We start from the raw sequence: 25,415 nt of genomic DNA on the forward strand, positions 1-25,415 counted from the left end.
AGAGCTTCAACATGAATAGGGGGAGGAGGAGGGAGAGGAGGAGGAGAGGGAGGGGGAGGAGCACATGCTGTTTGGCTGTAATTATATAAAATTCTAGGAAATGGAAACTTAGAGTGACAGAAAGCAGGTCAGTGCAGGGGGCGGGGCACGGGGGATTTCAAAGGAGAATGAGGAAGCTTTTAGGGGTGATGGATATGTTGATATTTTGATTGTGGTGATGGTTTCAGAGATGTAGACATATGTGAAAAACTGACCAAAGTTTACAATTTTAGTATGCGAAGTTTATTGTATATTAACTATGCCTCAATAAAGCTGTTAAGAAGGAAAGGCCATTTGAAAGGCTACTTGCAATATCCTAAGGAAGTGGTACAAGTGTACGAATACAAGACTCCCAAGTCACAAGATTTGGGAGTGAAGGCAAGGAAAGGCAGGAGTCGGGTGTGGCCCAGATCTGGAGACTGGGTGACAGGAAGGAAGGTGGCACGATGAACAGCAACGGGGACAGCCAAAGGAAGAATAGGTTAAGCTCAGGTTTTGGACGTGCTGGATGCTGGCAGAACCTCATTCCAAGGGGCAGCTGAGAACCTGGGCCTGAAAACCAGAGGCGAGACACGCAGCCTTTGGACTCTCCACACTCTCCACTTTCCATTGCTCCCGCCTTCCCCTTGGATGGACACATTTCCCTGTGTGTTGTCATCTGAGTCCCAGAAGGGAGAAAACCCAAGTCTGGAAGAGTTCCATTCACCTACGTGTGACCTTCAGGGAATTTCTAGGATCACACAGCGAGGTAAAACCTGTCAGGTCCTCATCTCACCACCGAGTTTCAAAATTGCACTCAGCTAAGTGGAGCTTTCATAGCCTCATAAAAAGGTTGTGTATGTTGGCACTACGTGAATAAAATGATGGATGAGAGCTCGAAGGGAAAGGGGAACATGCACCACAGGCTGCAGGAAACTAGCAATGCTAAGGCCTCCAGAGTCACTGCTCTGTCTGCTGCCCCCGCCCCGTGCCTCGGTCCGGCCAGGACAGAGTGGCTCCAGTGAGGGCAGCGTGTGTCTTCACCCCAGAACCACAGGGGACATCTGGAAGACTGGTGGGCTTTCAGGTGAGCGTGCTGCTGAGAGGGCTCTAACTACAGGGGGACTGTTTTTCTCCTTCTTTATTTTATTTCAAATGTCAAACTTTTCACACTACAGTGACACCCGAAAATGATTCTCTTACTTCCGTTGCTTCAGTTCAAACAATATTTTTTCATGCTCCATAGAGCGCCCAGCAGCTGATTCAAAACCAGGAGTGCAATGGGGCGCTCTCTTTCAACGTGCCAGGAAAACAAATTAAGAAAAAAAGGTAGAATAAGCTGGTGGAAAAAAAATACATCCCTTTCCCTTGAATGTTCTGCCTTCTCTCACTCAACCAATGTTTGTTACAGTTTGAAGGCAGTGCATTAATTTCTACAAGGTTCTATAAGGTATGCCAATTGACTAAAATAGTCCCCGATTGCAAGAAGCTTCAAGTTCAAAAAGACCAGTACATACTCAACCGCAACACGACACAGAAAGCACTGCTTGGTGACGGGGCACCATGCCATGGGAATTTCAGTGGAGTGGACATTACTCTTTGATGGGGTGTCTCAGAAGGGGCCTTTATGAATGAAATGGCATTTGCACTAGATTTGGAAATGCCAGGATATAAACCATCAGAATTGGGAAGAAGAAGAAATATTACTAATACCTCTGGGTAGAAGAAATGGACCGGACCCAAGGCACAGGAGCTGACATCCAAGGTGTGCTCAGGACATCATTCAATACCGTTCAACAAACATTATTAAGCACCTGTTGGTTACCACACACTGTGTGAAGTGACAGGTGGGCAGAGATGTCACAGGCAACGCATATCCTAGAGGAGTATGGATTTTGAAGTCAAACAGATAATTTCTGTATAATAATCACAGATCCTGAGAATAGAGACACACCCAGAATGCCATGTCACAGCCAGGAGCACAGACTCCAAAGCCAAACTACTTAGGTTCGAATTGCCATGTCTGCCTCTCATTTAGGTGGGTTTGTGTTCTAAGTTTCAGTTTTCTGTGCTATAAAATGAGTGCAGTAAATAGTATTTGCCTCCCAGGACTGTTGTGAGCATATGTGCTACAATAAGACACTGTATATTCAGCCCTTAATATAGAACCTGGAACATAGCAATTATCCCATATAAATGTTAGTTGTTGTTGTCAATATTTCTGAGAATTGATCCCTGCTTTCACCAAAAGGCCAATTTGTTAGGAAAGCAGGCTGCACACAGAGGTGTGTAGGGGTCCATGTGAGGCTATAATGGCTCCCCTAACCGTTCTGGCCTTCAGTTTTCTCATCGAGGGCAGACTGGGAAAAACAACCCAGTATGTGCCAGACATCGTTCTGAGAGCTCTGCATCAACGATCTCACTCAGCCTGCAATAAAAACCCTATTCATTTTGCAGAGGAGGAAACTGAGGCACGGAAGTGTCAGGTCACACAAAGAAAGCAGGTGGGAGAGGCGGGGCAGAACGTAGGCACTTTATCTCCAAGGCTGTCGCTCACCGTGGCACCACATTGCCTTCTGGCTCCGCCAGCATCCATTTCCATTAGGGTGTAAGTGGAAGGCGGCGTCTGATTTGGTAAGCAAAGGGTAAACAGAAGCTCAGCATGGCACGGAGGCTAGCCTAAACCGGGAAAAGCATACACCTAAACATCACACCTCACCTGTGTACAGAGTTTCACAATTTACAAAATGCTCTTACTTCTTTGATCGACTTTGTTTTCCTTCTGGCCCCAAATGACTGAGAGCCACACGCGGGCTAACAAACAGAGCCTCACAGAAGAAACACCTCAGCCCTGTGCATCTGGGGGTGCTGACGGAGATGACTTGGGGCTGGGGAGATGGAGCGAAAGCTTTTTGTTTCGGAACAGTGCTGAGATGAAGGGTGCGGTACCACCTTTCCCAGCACCTAATAAGCTTTCCTTGTTGAAGGTTTGATTTTTAGCAGGGACAGCAGATTCTTGAATAACAGTGTTTTGTTCAACGTCATTCTTTATAACATTGATGGGCTCCCCTAGGAACTTCCCTTTTGTGTGGATCAATTAGCCTGTGGGGAAACTGGTTTCACTACACGTTGTTTTGCTTAAAGTTGCAGAACCTGTGGATGACGTTATGTGGGAACTTAATGTACTTTGCAGGACGCTATACAAGCTGAACAACTCAGATGTCCCTTCCCCTATATGCGCGTTGCTGTCGTTCTTAATCTTTATTGGGTCAGAGAGCTTTCAGGGGAAAAAGGGAAGATATAGACTCTGTCCCCAACACACACACACACACACACAGAGCCCTGGGGCACCCTACCCCACCCCCAATAAACTGAGCTCCTTGTAGACACAGGCCACAACTTTTGTTTTTGTATCCCCACTGCCTAGTAAGCAAGTAAGGGTCTCAAAATGCGTCCTAAAAATAAATGAAAGCCTCTCTCTGCTGCTCAGCAGTAACCTTGTAAAATTGGGTAAGCAGTAGTTACTTCACTCATTCAATCTGCACTGAATCTTGCATGTCTATTCTCTGCCAGGCCCTGAGCTCGGCACAGGAATTTCAGACATACAGAAGGCAAAGTTATCTAACAAGCGATTTAAGTTACTCACATGAAAGATCCTGATGAAAATAAGTGTGATAAATTCTAAAAGATTTTCAAAGTGTGCTTTGATTTTTAAAGTCCAGTATTTTGTGCCTGTTTTTATTTGAATGAATGCCCAGAGAGTCCATGGGAGACAAAGTTGTCTTTTGAACTCCATATATAATATTTAGGCTTATATTTAAGGTCATATGGAACCCACATGGAGTAGGTAAAAGAAGTAGAAGCACTATAGACATGACTTCGAAGGATGTTCTAAGGCTAGATCAGCAATTTTCCCTGGCATTATCAGCCTTGCTCAAAATATCACTTAATCTTTGTCTCGGGTTCCTCTTCTATAAAATGGGGACGACGTTCCTGGGGCTGTGGGGGAAGTGGCCGAAGGGCCAGGGAGGATGTGATATGGCTTAACGGCTTCCTCACTTTGAAGCGTTCTAAAAATACAGCATTTTCATTGCAAACGTGTGATGGAAATATGTGTCAACACAGCATTTTGTGTTGCTAGGGTGATCCAACCCATAGTTTTACATACCCTCACGCAGCTCGTCAGCGAATGCAGAGAGAGAGAGAAAGCCACAGAGAGGCAGGCCCCACTCTTATCTTCCGAGCATTCTCGGAGTGGCATCCTGAATACATGTGGCAGGCCCTCCAACGACTGATTAGTCTACATTCAACAATCAAACTCAGCCATTTGACACAGGCTCTTCCTGTCGCCTCTTAAACTGTCACAGTTTCCTTTGCCTTGGAGTTTAATCTGTGGCGTAAGAGCCTGATATGTCCCACTTAAACAATGTGCTCCTAAATACAGATTAGAGAACAATTAGGTACAGAGGAAAACCCAAAAGACCCGACTAAAAAAATGTGTCTTTAATTTATTCATGACCTTCTCTTAAGTCTTTTTCTTCCTTCAACGAGATTAGAACAAAACCTTGGCTCTTGGAAGCGCTGCCTTTGCAGGGACATGGGCTTGGTGGAGGGACCCACCGGTTTCCCACCGCTCGAGTGGAACAAGCCATATTGGACTTGCAAAATAGCTCAGCCCCATCACCACCTGGCAGCTGTATGGTGGCCTGTGTAAAATAAACTGGTGGTGACAATCCAGGTCCCATTAGACAGATGTCCACTTCACAAAGAAAGCACCCCACTCAGCAGTCCGCTTGGCCAAGGGGAGACCGGACTGGGCGTGGGGACAAGAAGGGCGCCTGCTCAAGAGAGCTGCCACCAGCTTGAGGGAGTATGCAGGTAGTGTGGCAGCAGCTCTCAGAGGAGAACTGTGTTTATCGATCCATCTAACCCCCGACAAAACACCTCAAAGCACTTCTCGCAGGCTGTCTCATTTATCTTACCACGAAGCCATGTTTTTCCAAACTAGGTTTCAGCTCAGTGAGCCACACAATGGTTGTCTTCAGACCATCACTGGGACATACTGACTTCATTCAAGGACTGACGGACATGGCAACTGCGATCCTCTCTCATCAGCTTCCGTTACAGTACTGGGGAAGAGCTCTTGGGGCACAGAAGGCAAAGAAATGTCCCCTTGAACCTTTCTTGGGCTAATAAGCATTCTGACCCCAAATGAACAAGTTATTGTTGAATCCTAAAGAGAACGGGCAACAACAATGGTCCTTCACTACAAAATGTCTTATCTACCTGGACAACTCATGAACATCCTACGGAGGATTACAACAACGGAAGCACTATTTGCTGTTTGGCCATTGAGGTATGTGATTCAATCTAGACAGTGAAACTAAGTGGGTCTGTTTCCTCCCTCCCTAATGGGAATTGGCAGGGAAGGTATATCTCCTGCACAGCAGTGGAGTATATAAACTAAGCACTGGTTTTTCTTAACTCACAAAAACATTTTGGTTCACATCCTCTACTTTAATAAACTAACATTCTTTTCATAAAATTCACACACACACACACAAACAAACACCCAACTAAACAAATACCAACTAACCTGACTTGAAGAATCTTTAAGAAGCAACATAGAAAGTGACAAATAAGGACTCCAGTTCCTTATGAGGGTCCATTAACTATAAAATATGTTAAGAAAACCTATTCAGAGTTGGTATCAATTACTACAATATTCTTTACTAAATAGAATGTAAGTCCCATGTAAGGGATGCCTTAATAATATAATGTTTTCGTAGGGAGAGAGGGATGTTAATGTGCACAAAAGCTAGTGTTATGTGCTCACTTCCTTTTCAACTTTGTGACTCTTTTCATGATTATCTTAATGATACTGTGTCCAAAATCAGCTACCCTGGACAGGCTTCTGTAACCAGTGGTGACTGGGTAGGGCAGAGGGGTGGGTTAGCAACTAGCCTCCGTGTGGAGGTGACCTCGTGAGGGTGGTTAGTTCAGGATGTCTGAGATTCCTGCCATGAAAGTCAGTAAACTTTACTCCCTTCGTGGTCACAGAATGCCTCTCTAACACCAGTCAATCATCTTCAAAACTCAATACAGCTGGTAATAAGAGAGGCTGTGCAAAGAATGAAGGAACTGCGATAAACGTTAAAAAATAACTCAAAAGTAACAACTTGTTGATGGTAGGTTAGTCAACCTGTCAACAATGTCAGCTTTGAACACATTGTACAGAACGGGGTCTGCGTGTCAAAGACAAAACCAAACCACACCCGAAAACGTCAAACAGAAAGGCTAGTATGATATTAAACACAGGCCAATGTGCCGGGCAATATGATACAAGGCCTATAGTTATTATAGAATAACCATGGAAATTTGGACCAAAGCAAGATAATCAGACACATGCTTATTCTGAAAGTCTGATGTACCAGGGATACTAGTCTCAGGAATTCTGAATAATTCCTGAGGCTTGCAATCTCTAGGAGGCCCTCTGGCATCTCTGATTCTAAGTTGTAAGTATTTGTTTTGCCAACTTGGACTCTCTTCCCACAGAGATCACTGTTTTTTATTGACTGCCCCTTCCCCTGCCTCATTCTACCATGCCCTTCTCTTTCCCCGTAGAATGCGGATTTAAGTTGCATAACGTTTTCTAGCAAACTAGTTGAGAAAGAAGCATTAGAAGGTTTCCATGCACAAAAATTAAAAAATAACCCTTCCTAATACACAGTCTGCAACATCAACATACCACTATTGCTGCAGCTAATTTTCATCTATGTCTTCTACTACATCTACTACATGTAACTTGCTATCCTGTATTCAGTTCCCACCATACCCCAGGCACTGCATGAGGCAATTGACATCTGATAATCTATAAACAATTTATTCCTCCGAAGTCTGCCATGTGGGCAATAGCACATCCATTTGAAGAAATGGTGTTCAAAGAAATCAACTCTGGGTTACCACACAGTTTAAAACAAACATGGGTCTGCTGTACACATGTACACACATGTACATGCACACCTACCATGAGGGTTAAGGCTATTAGTCACTCTTTTTTTTTTTTTTTAAGATTTTTTTTTTTAAATTGGGGAATTGGGGGAGGAGAACAGCACTGAGGAATTGGGGGAAGGGGAACAGACAAGTTGCTGTCATTTTTGTTCTTCAGTCTAGTTGTGGAGGATGTTGCTTCACTGGACCAAGTTGGCACCATCATTGTGCTCTTCCCGGGCGAGGCAGACCAGCCGCCGGCTTCTGGACGGTCACTCACTGCGGCTGCTGGCCGCTCACACTGGCTGCTGGCTACATACGGTAGCCCATGGCAACCCACTGCTACAGGGACTGCAGCCTACGCTGTTGCCGGTGACTCACAACAGCCCAGCTCCAGGTTGAGCTGTTGTTCAGCATCTTAGCTGTAGAGGGCAGTGTCACTGGCCCTCATATGTGGGATCTGAACCGGGGCCCTCTGGCATCCCAAGCCAATTCTTAACCGTCGCGCCACTCGGCCGGCCCTATTAGTCACTCTTTAGTGTCAACTGGATGTACCTCCTTCAGGTGGGGGCGGGACTTCCTTCTTCAGGACCCTGCACCATCATTGTTACCCAGAAAGGGGGCAGTGAGGGCCAGCAGGTGCATTTCCCATGACTCAGTGATGCTAACAGGAGCGCTGCAAACTGCATATCCTTAGATTTGACGGAGAAACCTCAGAAAGTTTCATTTAGTGAAACTTTAGCCTCTTCTTGTCCTAAACTCCCTATAGGGAAGAGGAGGAAAACTAAAAATGAAGAGAAAGGGGAAAAAGGATACATGGGGCTTGTCGTGGAAAGGAAAAAAGTCTGGCTTGGGGCCTCTTGAGCGTAGAGTACATTTTCCAAAAGTGAACACACACACACACACACACACACACACAAAATGGACACCACTAATGCAAAGCTGACTACGTTTTCAAAGAACTTATGGCAGTCTTGTCTTTCATGCCATACAATTCTTTCTCTCCTTTTGGGGCAAAGACCATGCCATGTTCATCTTTCTATTCTCAGCATGAAATACAATGTCCTGCACACAGTAGGTGTCAATAAATATTTACTGCCAAATGACTGGGACTTTGATAAATACTCTGTTAGCTTTCTGGGTCACATCTTTCCTCTTTACTGTTCTATGTTAAATTCAACATTACATGGGACCCAGGGCTTTCAAGGCTGCCCTGGGCTCCAAATCTCTGGTAGGAAAGGGCCATTAAGGCATTAAGCCTCTTGAGTGCTGGCCAGAGGTCTGCTCTCGGGGGACAATAAGTGAGCTGCCCCCATCTCCGTAACTTCCATCATGTCCTCTAAATTTACCACCTGCTCTGTGTAAAAGTTTAGCTCAAACTCTATACTTTGCCCATCTTTCCAACGTTTTAAGTATAAGCAGCAGAATCCTGGGGCTTGGCATTAATTGAAAGAGCTTACCTATATATAGCCTCACTCTGTACTTTAGCATCTTCAAAACTTCAATCATCTTCTCTTCTATCTTTTTTTTTTTTTTTTGACAGCACAATCCCTCTTTTTATGTTTTGCTACAGCCTTTCCCCCTTTTCATTCCTGTGACTCAATGCTCTCAGGCCTTTTAAGTTAACCTCCCAGACCTCTCCATCTGGGCTCACCTTCCTGGACCTCAGAGATTCACGCTGCTCTCCTTTAGAATGCCTCCATCTCCTTGAAACAGCTTCAATACTATTTCCTAATATTGGGCAAGCGGCCTACATCGGCGCGAAAAGCACTTTGTGACAAGTGGCAAATGACCTGCTTCTTAACACTTGGTGTCTGGTGTCTTCATTTGTGGTATTTATCATTTGGGGGCCGTCTGACCATGAACTTGACAGAGGCCTTGTTTCTTGGGCACCTTCCCCTCCCCATTACTATGTCTCTCTACATGTCTAGGACACAGTTTCCACTCAGTGATAGGAGTTTGGGAAGCATGTTTTCCCCCCACCTTAAACTAAAAAGAAGGCAACACAGGCAGCAGCATTTCATGGATGTGGCTGGCAAGACAGTATGAACACTGAAGATGACCGCGAAGAGAGCAGTCTTGACTCCCACGCAGGTTGGGCTATGGGCTTGCCCTATGCATACACAGGCCTAATATACTCAGAACAGTTTATAATGCTCAGATTCTGGGTCATTTAAAGAGTGTGTGATGAGTGGATAGTCCCTTTCAATCTTTTAATTCATTTCTCGAATTCCAATTTACAATCCTCTAATGGAAATACAGAAGTTACAGTCCTTCATTTTTCCAACTGATCACTGTCTGGAGTATATTTCTCCAATTTGGCCTCTGCAATTTGAATTAATGCCAGAACGTGCATACTGGATTAGGGACATCTTTCTCGATCATTTACATAGAGAGTGAAAACATATTGATCCTAATACCAGTTCCTGCAGTGTTCCAATTGCCACCCCATTCTCTTGGACCCATTAGTGGTACCATTATAACCTGCCCCGTTTCAGCTCCCTTTCCCATGTACAGCAAAACCTGCTTTTTCTGCTTGCTACCTGTGTGTCTCTTTACATAACTCAGCAAAAAAAATGAGGCCCTGTGAAATCCAAGTGTATCACAATCTATCGTTTCACATGTGCCTGTTTTCTGTGTTCCTTTCTCCATCATATGAGCTCAACTAAGCAGGCTGGAAAATATCCTTAGACATTTGAAGAACCTGATGCTTTAATACATGTACTTGGTCTAGAGTTCACTGCAATTTTCTCTAGTGTGATACCTAATGTATTACTGAGATGCCTAATGTCTGATTTTCCTCTGAATTTCACATTGTGGGTCAGAACATTTTTAATTCTCTTGACCAATTGTCCTGAAAGCCAATGTACTATCATCCATCATTTCTGCCACCACAGCATATCAACCTATATCAATCTGCTGCTAAATCATATTATTTCAGCTTAGTTTCTATTTATTCCATTTGGCCAATTCTCTTTTCATCCATTTTTAGCTTCCAAACGTTGTGAAGATCATCATGATTATTCTGCTTTTATACATGGCAGTCCATCACGACATGCATGTGTCTGCCTGAGAGGAGAGCTGTTCTTCTAAGAGGTTTGGCCTAGCCAATATTAGAAAACAAAGCATGAGAACGGATGGTCTGATGACCTGTGAAATTTGGACAAGGAACAAAGAACCTGAGACCTCAAGGCTAAATCTTACTAGCATCTGGGACCATATGTCCAAGGGTGAAAATTCAGTCTTTTAAGAACCTACACACACAAGATAAGAAAAAATGGTACTCGCTGTACTAATAGTACAGTACATTTTACTACAGTTGGAATTATTACAAATAATACACTTCTTCAAAAGGTATGTAATGATTTCATTTATATTTTCATGCTAACGTTCTGAACACTTCTAAAATATAACTTAGCTATGGTTCATTTTAAATTGTAATTAGAAGCTAGGTTTGAAGAAGGAAGAAAGTAAACCTTGCAACTTGATTGCCTGATTAGCCAGGGCCTCTGGAGTAGAGGTGGGTAACGGAGAGTAGGTCATGGTAAGCCAATTCCCAGGCGGTGCCTGTGTGTTTCAGGGTAACTAAGAGCATTACCCACCGAAAACACTTCTCATTTTGGACTTCTCATTTCTAAACATTGGTTTCATTATGACCCACAAGACGGTGGCCCAGAGTGGTGCCCCTGTGTAGCTCATGGTGGAGCTACAATGTGAAGCATTCTCATCTCCAATGTGAAGCAATCTCGGATGCAAATAATGAGAAGGTGACTAAGACCTCTAGGCAGGCGGACTATTGGGTTGTCGGAAAAGTCATGATGCATTTTTGCAACGAAAAACATAGAAAAAATATGTCATGACTTTTCCGACAACCCCATATAAATGCACCAATGGGAAATGCACTTTGTGTGATCACCCAGACTCGGCTTTTTCAGTCACCCTGTAATATGTGTTGGAGGAAATGCAGCAGACATCAAGCCATGGAGCACTGGGTTTACCTTTCCTGTCAAATTTCTACCAAGACGTCTGTCCTCCTTTCATCCAGAACCCGTTTTCTTTATTCTTTTGCTACTTTAATTCTAGAAATGCAGATCTACCGGGGACAAGACGACTGGGGATCAGCTGAAGTCCCCCAGACAGAGAAGAAAACAAAATGGTTAGAAGCAGCCTTACATAATTTCTGTTCTTTGATTTTGGCTCTCTCGGCATGTCCTCTGTATCTCCCTCCTTCCCTGTCTTCCCCCTTTTCTCTCCAGAGATGTAAGAATCAAAATAAGCCCAGGAGAGAGATTATCCGCCAGGGTTGAAGCCTCCCTTTGATAAAAGCAACAGAAATTCCGCTCTGTGCTCAACAGGCAGAGTCCAGTCTGCCAGCACCAGGGTATGGGTTATTTAAAGAGATTCTTTCTCACCATAATTTAAAAGAGGGCTATTTAACATTTCTGTCGTTTGTCTCAATCAGTTCTATAGGTGCACTCTGTGTAAGTCAAAATAATTAGAACCTCCATTTGGAAAAAAAATGAGTTGTGAAATCTTTTAATATAACCATATGATATAATGCATGACTCCATCTCTCCCAAAGATGTGATAAGGGTCCCTGCCTGTGTAAGTACAAACACTGTGACTGCATTTTATTTCATCTGGTAGGACCTCAGTCAGTCGACAAAGAAAGGATGTCACAATAAGTTACACAGTAATTTCTTTTAATGTAAAATTAATTCAGGATGAAAGCATCCTTCCTGTAGGCCATTGAGGCAGCACTATCAAAACTGGGGCTGTCCCAGAAAATCTAGGGCAGCAACCCTAATTTTCAAGAAATTTAGGGCAGAAATCCTATCCCATACTTGCATGCATTAAAATGCAAAACTGGCTCATCTTCCTACATTTTGAGTTCTTTCTCAATTACTAATTTCGAGATGACATTGCTTAAAAAAAGCTGGTTCCAACACCATTTCTATTACTTAAGGGAAGTTTCTGACAAGAGTTTGCTTTTTTTTGAGGAAAGAAAAGGCATAAAACATGAAAATGAACCTCTCTGCTCCCACCCCAGTCCTCGGATACAATTCCATTAATAAACAGGTAGAAGGTGTCCTTTATAAATCTTTCACATTTTAAGGAAGAATAAAGTTTAAAAGATTATCAGCTCTCTTTAGACTAGCAGCATGCAGATTTGTTCTCTCGCTGAATATGTAAAACTCTGAGGTAGGTATTATTGCTATTGTGAGGATAAAAAATGGAGGTGCGTTCCCTCAACTAGCTTGTAATAAATTTTAAGTCTCCTGACTCTCCACAGCCTACTCTCACTCTACCATAGCACAGGAGAATCTTCTGGATTCAGGGCTAGCCTGCTGCCGGATTCTGAAATGAGTAAAACAAGGCTTTGGGGCCTTTCATCCTTTTCCTCTGCCTCTCCCTGTTTCTTCCCAGCTAGCTCATCTCATCTCAATCTCCAGAAACTTTTCCATTGTACTCAACTGGGAAGAGATTAGGACAAACCGAGATTTTATTAATGAATTCTTGAAGACTGAAGTAAAGGCTTTAAGATGGAAAGAAGCGACTCATATTCTGTCATAGTCTAAACTCAGTGGAGGTAGGGATGAGGATCAGATTACCCAGGGCGAGCTGCTGTCCAGGCCAGTCCCTGGTGTCCCCGGAACTGCAGCCTGACCAACAGGAACAGGAAATGGTAACAACATCAGAACCACCCAAAAAAAGCTGCTCTTTTGAAATTTAAAGTTAATAACCCTCCCCCGAGGAGTCTTGAATTTAACCTTTGTTCCACCCAGAAAACTCCGGGCTCTGAGCGCTGGGAGAGCTGCAGCTGTGCTGTGGTTACACCACGACCTGGAGAGAAAAAAGGAAGTTCTGTTCTTAAAGCCTGAGGCACACAGTGAGAGTCGACACAAGCCACTTCCCACTTCTAGTTCTCCTCTGGCTGAGAAGTCGCCAAAGACAGAGGGTAAAATGGGATCAGCGAAGTGACAGGTTAGAACCGAGGGCCCGCCATTTCACAGTCCAGTCTCAAATGTCAAGCGGTTTTATTCTAATCGCTTAGGCTCCTCAGTGTTTCTTCCTGTGAAATCCGATGAGAAATGCCTAAGCGGTGTTAGGCTTAGGAAAACGTAACGAGCATTCATTAGAGTAAGGTTTTTCAGGGGGCCATGATTCTAGCTTATAATTTTGATGAAAGCTAAAATATCAAGAGAACGATGGTCTTAGGCACAGAATTTAGGGATTACTTGGAGGTTCTGAGCTTGGACTTGCTGAACAGTCTCTGTACCTGCCACCTCCTCCACTGTCCCTCATTCATGATCTCCAGCCCCTCCATCCTTCCTTCTTCTGCAGACCAGGAGCTACTTTTTGCCCTTTGCAGCTTCCCTACCTTTGACCGCAGAGAACGTTCCAGTGCACTCAGTACCCTTCCTAACTTTCTACCACATCTGTCTTGGTCATCTACAACTCTAGGTTCTCTATGATTCTGTTTGTCTGCTCACCCACTGATGGGCAGCCCCAGAACCAAACCATCAGGGCCCGAAATCCACACAATCTAAGTGTAACTGGGCCCATCCTGCTCTTCGAGAATCCTGCTATTTCTTCCTCTGTCAGATTTTCCAGAGCTGTCATTTTACACCTTTTCCATTTTTAAGTCTTCAATTCCACCTGATCGTCTCAGAAACATACTTACTACCTACTGAGAAGACCCAGGGCTTCTGTACTGAGTGTCGATTTCCCCCCATTACACTGAAATTTGCTCTGTTGTTACTTCCTCCTAAGTACCCTGCTGTCTTCACAGGCAGGATCTTTCTGGCCTCTCCCACGCGCTCCTCAGCCACGCCTCCAGCCTCTCCAGGCCCCCGATTCCTATCTTCCTTACACTTTCACTATCGTCTTTTGCTCTACCTTCTCATCATTTGTTTTAAAAACAAACTATATGTAAGCTCCCTTTCTTTCATGACCAGACCACGAGAAAGGATTGTCTCTAGTCAAAGCCCTGCGTGGAAACCTCACGATCCTCTCCCAATCCCAACCCCCATCGTTCTTCTCAGTCCTTCCAACCACCAAGTCCAATGGCTTTTCTTGGCCCCCGTCCTTCTTAACTCTTGTGTGGCGCCTCAAACTCAGCACAATCCAAACTGAGCTGAATATTCCTCTCCTTCCCTGTTCCCACCATTGGGGACTGCTTTCCCATTTCTCCCAGTCATGCCCAAACCTCCTGGTCAACACTGCCCCAATTTAGTTATCTAGTCTCCTTCCTTCCACCACTGTCATGTTTGTCTGTGTCACTCAGTTTCTCTCTCTCCGTTTCCATGACAGACAGCGTCCCTGTTGAGGCTCCATGTACTTTAGAAGCATAGTGCACCAGTCTCCCAGCCTTCTCTTCCTTCCTGGCTAAAACACCCTTCATAGGCCCTCAATTGTCTACCAAATAAAATTCAAATATTTCAGCCTGAAAATTAAGGCCCTCTAAGAAATAGATGGAGCCTGTATGTCTGCACATCATGACCTTCCCCTCTTCCACCTGATTTCATGTATTTCACACTTCATACTTCATAGTTCCCAGAGGCCACCCTGCGTTTTCTCATCTCCATACCTGAATCAGGCCAGTCCCTCCACCTGTAATGTTCAACATTGTCTTTACTTATTGAAATCCTATTTTGTTCAAGATTTGGTAAAGATGCCATCTTTTCCTGTCTCGCTAGGTGCAAGCTTTTCATTTCTCCCCTGAATTTCCAGAGTTCAAATATACTCATCTCTTTCTTACTTACTCTTATCACATGTTCTTTTATATTTTATTTACCTGTGTACTGGCCTCATTATTCCTATTAAGTTTCAAGTTCTTGGGGACAGTGATAATTAATATTATAATTGTAATAATAACCATCACCACCATAAGCTCCTATAATATTCCAGCTCTGTGGAAAGCATATAACTTCATCTCAGCAACCCTAGGAGGACTGTCTCCACTTTCAGATGTGATTAAGTAAATGTGCCCAAGGCTAAGACCCAGGAGTGGTAGAGCCAGAAAATGAATTTAGGGTATCTAACTTCAAAAGCCATGCTCTTAACTACTATTTGGTATTTATCATCATCCATAGACTTACCAATAGCCATGGAATAAAACATCCTCTCCATAAGTCCTAGGAGGTGGGATAGTTGACTTGGCCAGGTTTCCCAGTGTTGTTGGGCCTGCCTGGTCAACACATACATTTATAGAATGAAGAAACAGATAGCTTAGGCTCTAACTCTTAAAGGATGATTTTAAAAATGGAATGAAGTATTCATGCCTCAAGACTAAGCAGAACATCAGATGCAAATTGAGAGAAAAATCTGATTCACCTGGGTTAGATAACACCTTGACCTGGTCTCTTTCTTTGGAACCACTGATGTCAGTAAGGCAATGAATCAAGGCCACCCCAAAAGCCTTCCTTAGATCATTTAAATCACGTTTAGAGAGCACCTCCAAAATTTGAATTTCTGAGGCTCTGATATCACGCCGGGGAAAACATGATAACTGTACTCTGCTGGCACAGTCAGGACCAACGTAAACGTGAGGACCTATTTTTACATGCGAACAGGCAAATAACGTATGACACACATAGGTATCAGTATAAGGAAAAGTAGTGCTTGTTGCTCTCTACATAAGAAGCTAAGGACTATAATCCTCTGAGAGGAATGTCATTATACAGCTCAAATTTCATCACAACAAATGCCATTACGACAGAGATGTCTGCATAACAAAAACCCTTTCAAGCTTTGGCTGACAGCCTACTGTACTTCAAGCAATACTTGGTGTGAGACCTGGAGTTCACAGTAATGGGAACTGACCTATATTTCCAAAGGTAAGATTTGAATGATTTCATCTGTAACTTCTGTCCCATGATACCATGAGTTGGAGTGATGTACAATCTAAACCTATGGGTATAAAAGCTAAACACAAAGACAGGAACAAAATCAACCGTGCTCTTAAAGGGCAAAATTCCTTCCTTTCACCTGGGGAACACTTAGGTAAAGGAGAAGGCCTCTGCTCTAAGCCTGAAATGGAGCAGAACAAGGCTGGTTTGTGGCCTCATCTTACGGGGAGGCAAGATGGTGTAGCTCATGAAGACAGATGGACTGTGCTCAAATTTCTACTCTGCCTCTTACTATCTGGGTAACCTGGGCCACATTTATTCACTTTTTCTGAGCCTCATCTGCCAAAATGTGACTAATACCACCTACTTTCAGGATTTCAGTAAGAACTAAACGAGATAACTAAACTCCTAACATAGGACTTGGTACATAGCAGGGGCTCAAAAAAGCTAAGTTCCCTCATCAGGTCTCCCTTCCACTCTAAGACCCTGGGCTTATGCTAACAATTTTAATCAAGTTAGTTATAAAACCCTGTGGCTGAAGTTAACAAAATGTACAGTCCCAAATACAGCCTGACAAAAAGACTGCTCAGAGGAACACTGGGGAAAAGAGAGAAACTACTAGAAGAATAGGCCATGTACAAGTGCTCGCTTGCCTGAGAGAAAGGTCTTTTTGGATAAAGTTGGACACGTGTAATCCAAAGATAAAATGCAAGTAGCCGGACATCATAACAACAAATGAGCTCTGATCATTATATCGGGTCATTTTGAAAAATGCTGAATGAAATGAAATTTGTAGGCACATTTTCCGAGTTAAGAAAGAACAGTGGTTACTTCTCCGAAGCACTAGTTTACTGCCTCTGGCCTAGTTTGCTGTGGGTGACAGTCTACTTGGTGGGAGGACCCTTAACTTGCCAAGTCCAGGCCAGTGCATCATACTGTCTTTCCTCAGTAGGATACTGTGGAAGTTAAGTATTAAAAAACAAATTCTAGTCTTCTCAATTTGGGAAACATGTAGGTAAATACTTTAGGAATATGACCAATAAAGGTTCTTAACAGTACCCTACTGTGTGATTTTTTTAATCCCTCTGTTTTAGGTATCTAATTTTCTATTTTTCTAGTTATGAGACAATTAAGTTTGTGGTGAGAAAATTTTATACATGTTCTTTTGAAAACACTCTTGGTGTTATATGTTTTGAGATAGAAAATCAGAGACTTATGAACACAATCTGAAGGTATAAAATAAACATTAGGCTTTAAAAATACTTTATAAAGTATTAGGCTTTTAAATTCCCTAAAAGGTTCCAAAAAGTCCTATCAGACCTCAGCAGCAACAGGGAACAAGAGATGGTCCATTTCCCAGAGTCACAGAACGTCAGTGTTTTAATGATTACTTAGTCCTAGCCCTTCACCTTGACAGTAAGGAAGAGGCTCTGAAAAAAGTGGGTGTTCATGTTCACGTGCTCAACTGAAGTATATGTACAAGCCAAACAATGAGCTTGTGTAAGCTCTTATGAGAGGCTACATAGCAATAAAATCACAGGCTGGACAGATATATGAAGGTACAGAGAAAAAGAAACTGTGAAACCCACAGGAAGACAGAGGAGCCCTGTGTAGAAAGACCAAGAGATCAGGAACACAGAAAGAACAAAATTACTAAAGCAAGGTTAAAATATCAACAGAGACTAAGTGGCAGCAGCAGAGAAGACATGCTACATTCAGTCTCCACAGAGCTTACAAAGGAGGACTCTAATGCACAGAAGCTTCAACGTGATAGAGGTTTCTGGCTTCTCTCTCTTTTAGTAACTGTACCCCCCACCCAACATCACCCTTATCTTAAAATGGAGGCAGTAAAAACCACCAGCTTGTACACGTGAATCTTACCACTGGTAAGGGCGTAAACCACAAGCATTCTGAAGGTGTGCTAACAATTTCAGGCCACTAGGGTGTTACTTCCCGCCCCGAAGGCACACTTCACCTAATGATCCCCATCTAGACCCCAAGAATTGATGTCCCTCTTAAAAGTGTACCCTTTATTCCTCAGGCCAGTGGTAGCACACTAACTGTCTATAAGGCATTTCAGGATCCCCATAGGCTATGGAAAAGTGGAATGCAATTGTAATTACATGAGCAATAATGGGAAGGCATCGGTAGAGTTAGCTCCTGAAATGCAAGGCTGAGAAGCACAATTCCTTAGAGAGGCAGCCACTCTGCCAGAGAAGAGCCTGCGCTGCCTAGAAAGTGACCTCAGGAGAGCAATCACGCGCCTGGACAGAGGAGCGGCCGCGCCCCCTCCCTCCGCTCCTCCTTTCCTGCCTCCCAGGCCAGCTCGGTCCACCTGCCCGGGAGGCGGGCGGGGGCACGGGGAGGAGTCGGCTGGCCGCGGGGCACAGGGGCAGCAGGCGGCTCCCACTCGCAGCTCTCCCTCCCGCGATGCCCACGACGCCCAGGGAGGCCCACAACCCCTAGGCGCCCCAAACCGTGCACCCCCACTGTCTGTACCTTTACTCTGGGGAGGGTTCTGACTCCGGTCCCGGAGGACGTTGATCTGGTAGACGGCTCCGTAAGGCTCAAAAAGTTCTTTCAGCTCCTTTTCCGACCAGGACCGGGGGATCTGCCCGACAAACATCTTAATGGCATCTGGGTCTGGTTGGTCTGAGTGATCCAAAGCGCCGTTCATCTTGTTGGCTGTGCCGTTACTGTCAAAAAGGGAACCGGGAGCCAGAGTTAGGGCTGCACGGTGAGGGACAGGAAGAAAAAAACAGGGGTGGGGGTGGGGGTGGGGAGGCGGAAGGAGGAGGAAGAGGAGCGCGGGGCAAAGTGCCTAATGAGTCTTAGAAATTTGATGAACTAAAACAAAGCACAGGCACCATTAGGTTGCTCCTCAGCGGCAGCGGCAGGCTCTCACTGCAGACTGCTGCTGTTCAGCACCGCCTGAGCACAGGGCAGCGCCCCGCCGGCTGTCACCCGGGGCGTGGACATCTTGAAACCCGGCTTGGGAGGCAGCTGCAAGTTAAGTGCAGGTCTCGTTCTGCAAGGCTGCCATCAACGCATCCGCAGCCTTATCAGCCTCACACTGGCTCTTGTGTGGAAAGAAAGGCAGGGCTGGATTGCTGCTGGATTTTCCCCCTTCCCCTCCCTTTTCGGAGATTTTTGGAAGAGAGGAGAGAGGTGGTAATAATAAAGTCACATGAAAAGAAAATGAAACACTTGGCAGTCCATCAGATGACTAATGCAAGATGCTGCTGATGAATTTGCAGAGTGCGCGAGGCATCCATGTGTGCATCAAATTAGTACGTTGTTGCTGCTCAGAATGGAAAGTGCTCCAGCAATGCAGCTGGGTGCAGCCGATTGGCTGCCTACGCTGGAGAAAAGGGCTGGGGCGGGGAGGGGGCTCCCGTTTAAAAAGCACATTGTTTATGGGATCCGGGCACAAAGGGTTTAATTCAGAGAGGCAAAGGCAATCTCAGAATTGCCTGCTTTGTGCTGGGGAAAAAAAAAATGCAGCCCCAGAAAGTTGAGTTCCCGCTAAAGGACACTGAATATTTCAAATCTTTCACACTCCATAAATTGCTCTCTGTATGTCTGACTTCCAGATGTTGCACTTGAGTTCTAAACAATCACACGTTTGGGAGAGAAAAGAGGAAAGTCTGCCTTTTCTTCTCCTAGCTTCAGTAAATATTTGGGGCTGATACAAAGAGCAAGAACATAAGCCTTTACATATCAGTCTTCCTTAACATTTCCAAAGCCCCCATTTGGAAGAGAGAATGCTTGCTTAGAGCCTGCAATTCTAGTCGTAATCATGTAATATGATGATGAAAGTGTTCATTTTTTTTTGAACTTGCATCCCCCATTAGAGATTCAGTAAATAACAGAACAAAACCACATACCCTCTTCATCTCACCCCACTCTGAGTGCACCCTAAACCCACCCACTCTGTCAGGTGACAAGGCTGAACACCCTGAGCCCAATTCATTTGCAGTACCGTGTTCTTGGTTTACTTTTCTAGCCTGTAAAATAAAACAAGCGAAAACCAGCAGACAGAATGTCTACTACAGAGCCATGTCCATGAGTGTCCTTCTGCCCAAGAGGCAGAAATGTCAGAAAGGGCCCCCTATAAACTAAAACTTCATTTTAAGTGGCAGGTGTCATTTCACTGTAGCTCTGGGATAATAATAAGAAGGTATTCAAAGACCTTAAATAGGGTTCTTATTTGGCTGAAACAAACAAACAATAAGCCCACCAATACACCTTAAATCTGCTGTAAATCTAGGCTAATCCTGAGCCCTTGAATAAAAAGCCATTTATGGCTAACAACCAACCAACCACCCAACCTATGGAGAAGACAAATCCCAAATCTGATTTAATCCAGAGGAAAATGATGGCAAATACTTCAATTTCTACTTGTTCTTATCCCCCGTTTTACCAACTTTATTTTTTTTTCCTTGAGATAAACGATCAGACTGTCTTACTTGAAGCATTTTGAGAGCTTTCTTTAATCAACCTTATTGTTATAAAAAACGTACTGTTAAATAAAATATTGAGCACAAAATCTTTCAACAATTTAGGTGTAATATAAGGACTGTTTATACTACATCATGCTTTCCTCATCCTTAGGCACCCTGTGCTCCTTTCTCAAGGCACCCTTTGAGAATTCAGTCAACACTTTGACCCTGTGGAGCTGACTTTGACATGACAGAGGTGACAGAGCCCCACACAGAACAAAATATAGGGTTCACAGCTCTTTGAGAGCTGAGAGTGTGGCAAGACTTATTTCTGGGGCAGGAAGGACTTGTGGTTACTGCTGTTGATAATCAGCTAGAATGAAAAGGGGAAGGCATTGCCACAGGTCTTAGCTAACAGAGAACGGAAGTTCAAAAAATGGGGCTGTTGCATCTTCTACAACAGAGGAACTAGGTGTTTCTACAACAGAGCAGTTTCTACAATGGAGGAACTAGGTGAGGGTAGGTCAGTCCTAATATCTAAACTTAGAAGTCTAGAGCAAACCTTCCTTAATATATCTCCAAATGAGGGGCCAGTTTTACTTTCTCAAAAATACACACTCACTGAGGTACATAAAAGAGGGGAAACTGAGAAGAGGGCTTGCACCTTATACCTTTAGTCTTTATGTGGGCGAGTGCATATTTGTAATCCTTCTCCCATCAGCCATCCTTCAGAGATGCCTGGAGCTCTCTTATCATCCTGAGGCGGTAGGATGTCAGGGCTCAGAGCACGGACTCTGAATCCTGGCACCCACCACTTCCTAACTCTGTCACTCTGGGCCTCAGACTCTTCATCTATACAATGGGGACAGAGGATTTATCTCACAGAGTCACGTGCTTAGTATACAGGACATGAGTCCAGAGTGTCTAACATGTGTTAGCTATTTCTATTTTTAATCTCTTCTTTGCACTTGTAATGCACTTGATCATCACATGTCTATTTTTCAGTAGAAATTTTCTCATAGTATAGACTCAAACACAAGTAAGATCCTAAATAATAACAATAATAATGTGTATCTTTTAATGAACATTTATTAGCCAGATACTGGGCTTGGTGCTTTAAATATATTATTTCTAATTCTTCTAACAACCTTATGAGAAAGTATTATTTTGCAGATGCAAACATCTAAGAAATAAGTTCCTTTCCTGTAATTATCAGCTTATAAATTACTGAAGTAGAATTCAAACCTAGGCCCAATGGGCTGCAAAGCACAAAATATTTTCAGTCCATCATGTGGCCAAATACTGCATTGGGTCTGACTTGGGCTGAGAGTGAACAGCTCATGGCAAATCTATGAAAAGACAAGGCCAAGACCAAAACCTACTGGGTCCCTGGAACCCCACTGCCAAATAAAAGGCAGCACTGCAAGAAGCACACACACCTGTCCTCTATCTGTGAGAAGGAGAGGGCAAAATGCTGACCTTAAGAGTCTGTTAGGACTACTTCACAGCCCACATTTTCTCAATAATCACATAGATTATCCATCTCCACAGATTCCCTCCCTCTGTTACCACAGGTTCACATCAATGAGTGACTCTCATCCACACCTATACCCTTTCCTGACTACCCGCCATTTTGCAAACAACTGTCCCAAAGATTTGCGTCAAATGCTAAGGGCATGAGGATCCCTTCCTTAAGGAAATCCAATAACATCTAATTATGCAAATCAGCAGTGAGGAGAGTGCATCTTCCCGAAAGTTTCTGTGTGGGACAGGTGGTCCTACCCTATGCTGGATCCTGGTTAATTTCATTCTAATGCACAAAGGCTTTTTCCTCTGTGGGACTCCCAACTTTCCTCCTGGCTGAGGCTCATTTCTAGTGGTGACTTACTGACTTCTTTTGTCCTCGTGGGGCTGTCAGCTGCAGAAATTGTGTGTCCCATAGTTAAACCTTTGGGGGTGCCTGCCAGAGGCCACGGAGAACAATGTACTCTTCACAGAGGAGTCATTATGGGAACAGATACCCCAAATCTCAGCAAGATTCTGAGTAAGATCGTCGTCTGTTTACCAGAATCTGATCTCAGGCTTAGAAAATTAGACTAGCTGCTCCTCGGCACTCCCCAGTCCTCCTTAGCTGTACAGCGATTACATTCCAATTCAAATAACATTTATGGAGGGCCTACTCTTTTCCAGAAAACTCAGCCAGGTGCTTGATATACAATATCATAACAGCTCCAAAAGGTGAAATCATTACCCCCACCCCTATTTTGGAAATGAAGCAACTGAGCGTTACAGAGGTAAAGCAACTTTTCCTACATCACATCCGTAAGAAGTGGTGCCTGAAGAATCTGGACACATTAAGATGCGAAGGCCAACTGTTGTTGCTGAATATTCTATAAACTGGGTTTCTCTAGGGTCATGCTTCCCGTAGCCTCAGTGGCCACTTGTAGGCCCCCCACACAAGCACATACATCTCTGCAAGCACCTCTCCTACAAACTACAATAAGATCTTGAGTGCCAAATCTACTTTTGCTCTTGGCAAGGAGCCACTACAAGGCTCCTCCCGGACAGATGCCACAGGAAACCAGATCACAAGTTAGACAGTACTAAGCCAGCGGGCACTGGTGGTATCAGTCTCAGAGCCAAGGTGAAAATATAATGATGTTTGAGGAGAAAAATGAGAGTGCTTGCATTTTGCTTTCAGCACAGGCACTGACCTATTTCCCTACTCTATTTTCAAGAAAAGAGAAGTAGATCAACAGAAGATATGCAAAAGCATCCGAGGTTCTTCTAAGCAGTAAAATATTTAAATTATAATCATTGATTTAAATGCATTATTATTATTATCGTTATTAATTCCAGGACAATAAGCTTTTATAAGGCCCAGTGAATTAATTGCAGGTTTTCTTTTGGAGAATAGATACAAAAGAAGTGATATTTTTGTTCTTTCTTTTGTTCCTTGGATGGCACTATATCTTCTTTATTTACATAAAAGAAAGAACAATAGACTGATAAAATGGGTATGAGAAAGGCCAAGTGACTATAAATAATTATATTAATGCTGGAAAAAAAAAGGACAGAAAATGTCACCTTCAGAAGATACACCAACCCAAAACCAACACACAAAGGTGCCTTGTCTTGGGAAAAATTTTATATAACGATAGCTAATCTGCCTGGTAGTTATCAATAATCTTATTATTCCCACACATCTTATCTGTCTAACTTTTTTTGTTCCATGGACCCTGTATCAGGGCTGTCCAACTCTGTGCAGTGACTGGAATGTTCCATAATCTGCACGATCCAATATGGTAGCCACGAGTTACGTGTGGCTACTGAAGACTTGAAATGTGGCTAGTCCAAGTAAGAAACTGAAATTTTAATTTCATTTAACTTTAGTTACTTTAAATTGAAGTAGCTCTAAAGGCAAATATACCTTTTTAAAACAACTAATTAGAGTTGAGATTTGCCAAAATATTATTCCATCAGGAGGTTGTTTGGGGGAAAGAGGAATGAGGGGTCAGGAGCATGACATGGAGGCCTGAGGCACATAACAGTATGTCAGTGTGACAGCGGGCAAGCAGGCCTACATTGTTGTCATGGCTCAGCATTAACTGTGGGGGTCCCAGGCAAATCATACAACTCTGTATCTCAGTTTCCTCACTTGTAAAATAAAGAGAAAAATCGTTTCCATCTGGCTCTTAATTTCTATAATTCTACGATTATGGTTTGGACCCTGATAATGATGTATGGAAAAGATAATTTAGATAATATGACCAGCTGCCTGAAACCTTGGGGTGATTCCCTGTCTGTGTCTAATTTAGTCCCCAGGGCTCTCAGGTGACTACAGCACGGGCCAGGGAACTGACAAGGTGTCAGCTACACCGTGGAGAGCAGCCTGCAGGCTCCGATGGAGATGCTGAGTGGCTGGTGGCTTGGGGTTGCTGCCAGAGCACCATCGCTCTCAATTTGTACTAATTCTTCCTAATATCCCAACTGTAGTCCCATCATTTCAGTCAGCTGACAGGCCACTCTTTCAAAGGGCCCAAGAATTGTTTCTTCTTCTTTCTTTTTTTCTTTAAATATCGCTTGTACTTAAATAATAACAGCACATGAAGAAACAGGCTTTGTCTGCTGATCACAGGAAATTGTCCAAGACTGAGCTGAATGAGGCAAAAGCAGGAAGAAGCTGGCGACGTGCCTGGTGCCTTCTGGTGGCCAGCAGGATGGGCACGGGGTCCGGTGCTGTGAACCGTCTTCTATGTTGTCCATCTTGTTGTTGCTTATTGTTTGAAGACAGGATTCTCTCCTCAGCTGCCTGGCAGTGTGGCACCTGGGGTACAGCATCAGCCCTTTCCCACAGTGCGCTCCTGAGAATACAGCAGGGACTCGGACAAGGCCCTGGTCAGGGGCCACCATTGTCTACATTCCATGCACCACAGCCTTTTGATTTGGGAAAAGGAATCAGATGTCATCCAACTTCACGCTCTGGGAATTGCATCCCCATTGAAAAGGTACCACTTCCGGTCACCATGAAGAGAGCATCCACCTTCTGTGACTGTCTTTCAAACAGAGCACCTTTTCTACTGGACTGACAGCTCCCTTGTGACTGTAGGAGGGGTCCTGGGTGCTGAATGATTTGGGTAAACTTCACAGAACTCTCTGGACATGTATTCTCACCAGTAAGAGGATCAAACCAATGATGTGCCTGTATTTACCTGGAAGGTATTGTTACCGTTTATCAGGTGTAGCCAAAGCTTTGTGAGCCGTGGCCATACCAACACAGCATGGGGTTCCACATCTCTGAGATGAGACATCAGTAACTGACTAGTGAACTCACATGAGATTAACTGCATCAAATGCTACCCTGAGTAGCTGCAGAAGGCAAAGCCTTTCTTCAGCTGCTCAAATTGTAAATAAATTAGTTTGCATTTCTCTGAAGAAAAGGTTTCCTATTCCTTACATGTAATATGCTTATACTTATGCTCTGCCAAAATTTGGGGAAAAAATGTACTAATAATAGGACATCAATTACATTCATATATGATTAGGAAAGAACACAGTTACAGGGGCATTCTGGTGGATTGCTGGGGTTAACGTCAACTTGTATCTGGAGGTC

The 25,415-nt window shown here is 43.8% G+C and overlaps 1 protein-coding gene across 22 annotated transcripts in view; it reads right to left on the bottom strand.

Moving 5' to 3' along the window:
* Window positions 1-25,415, bottom strand: part of CELF2 (CUGBP Elav-like family member 2) — a 505,669-nt gene that overhangs the window by 142,758 nt on the left and 337,496 nt on the right. For 16 of the 22 annotated variants that reach the window (XM_019656964.1, XM_019656963.1, XM_019656962.1 and 13 more), the window contains one exon: window positions 18,360-18,556. In XM_019656964.1, coding sequence (XP_019512509.1) covers window positions 18,360-18,556 — 197 coding nt within the window. Of the gene's footprint in view, window positions 1-18,359; window positions 18,557-18,727; window positions 19,145-25,415 lie in introns of those variants that run through there. The other 6 variants (XM_019656982.1, XM_019656976.1, XM_019656971.1 and 3 more) reach the window with 3 other exon arrangements.

Source organism: Hipposideros armiger, unplaced genomic scaffold, assembly GCF_001890085.2.
Source record: "Hipposideros armiger isolate ML-2016 unplaced genomic scaffold, ASM189008v1 scaffold_271, whole genome shotgun sequence".
Classification (NCBI taxonomy): Eukaryota; Metazoa; Chordata; class Mammalia; order Chiroptera; family Hipposideridae; genus Hipposideros; species Hipposideros armiger.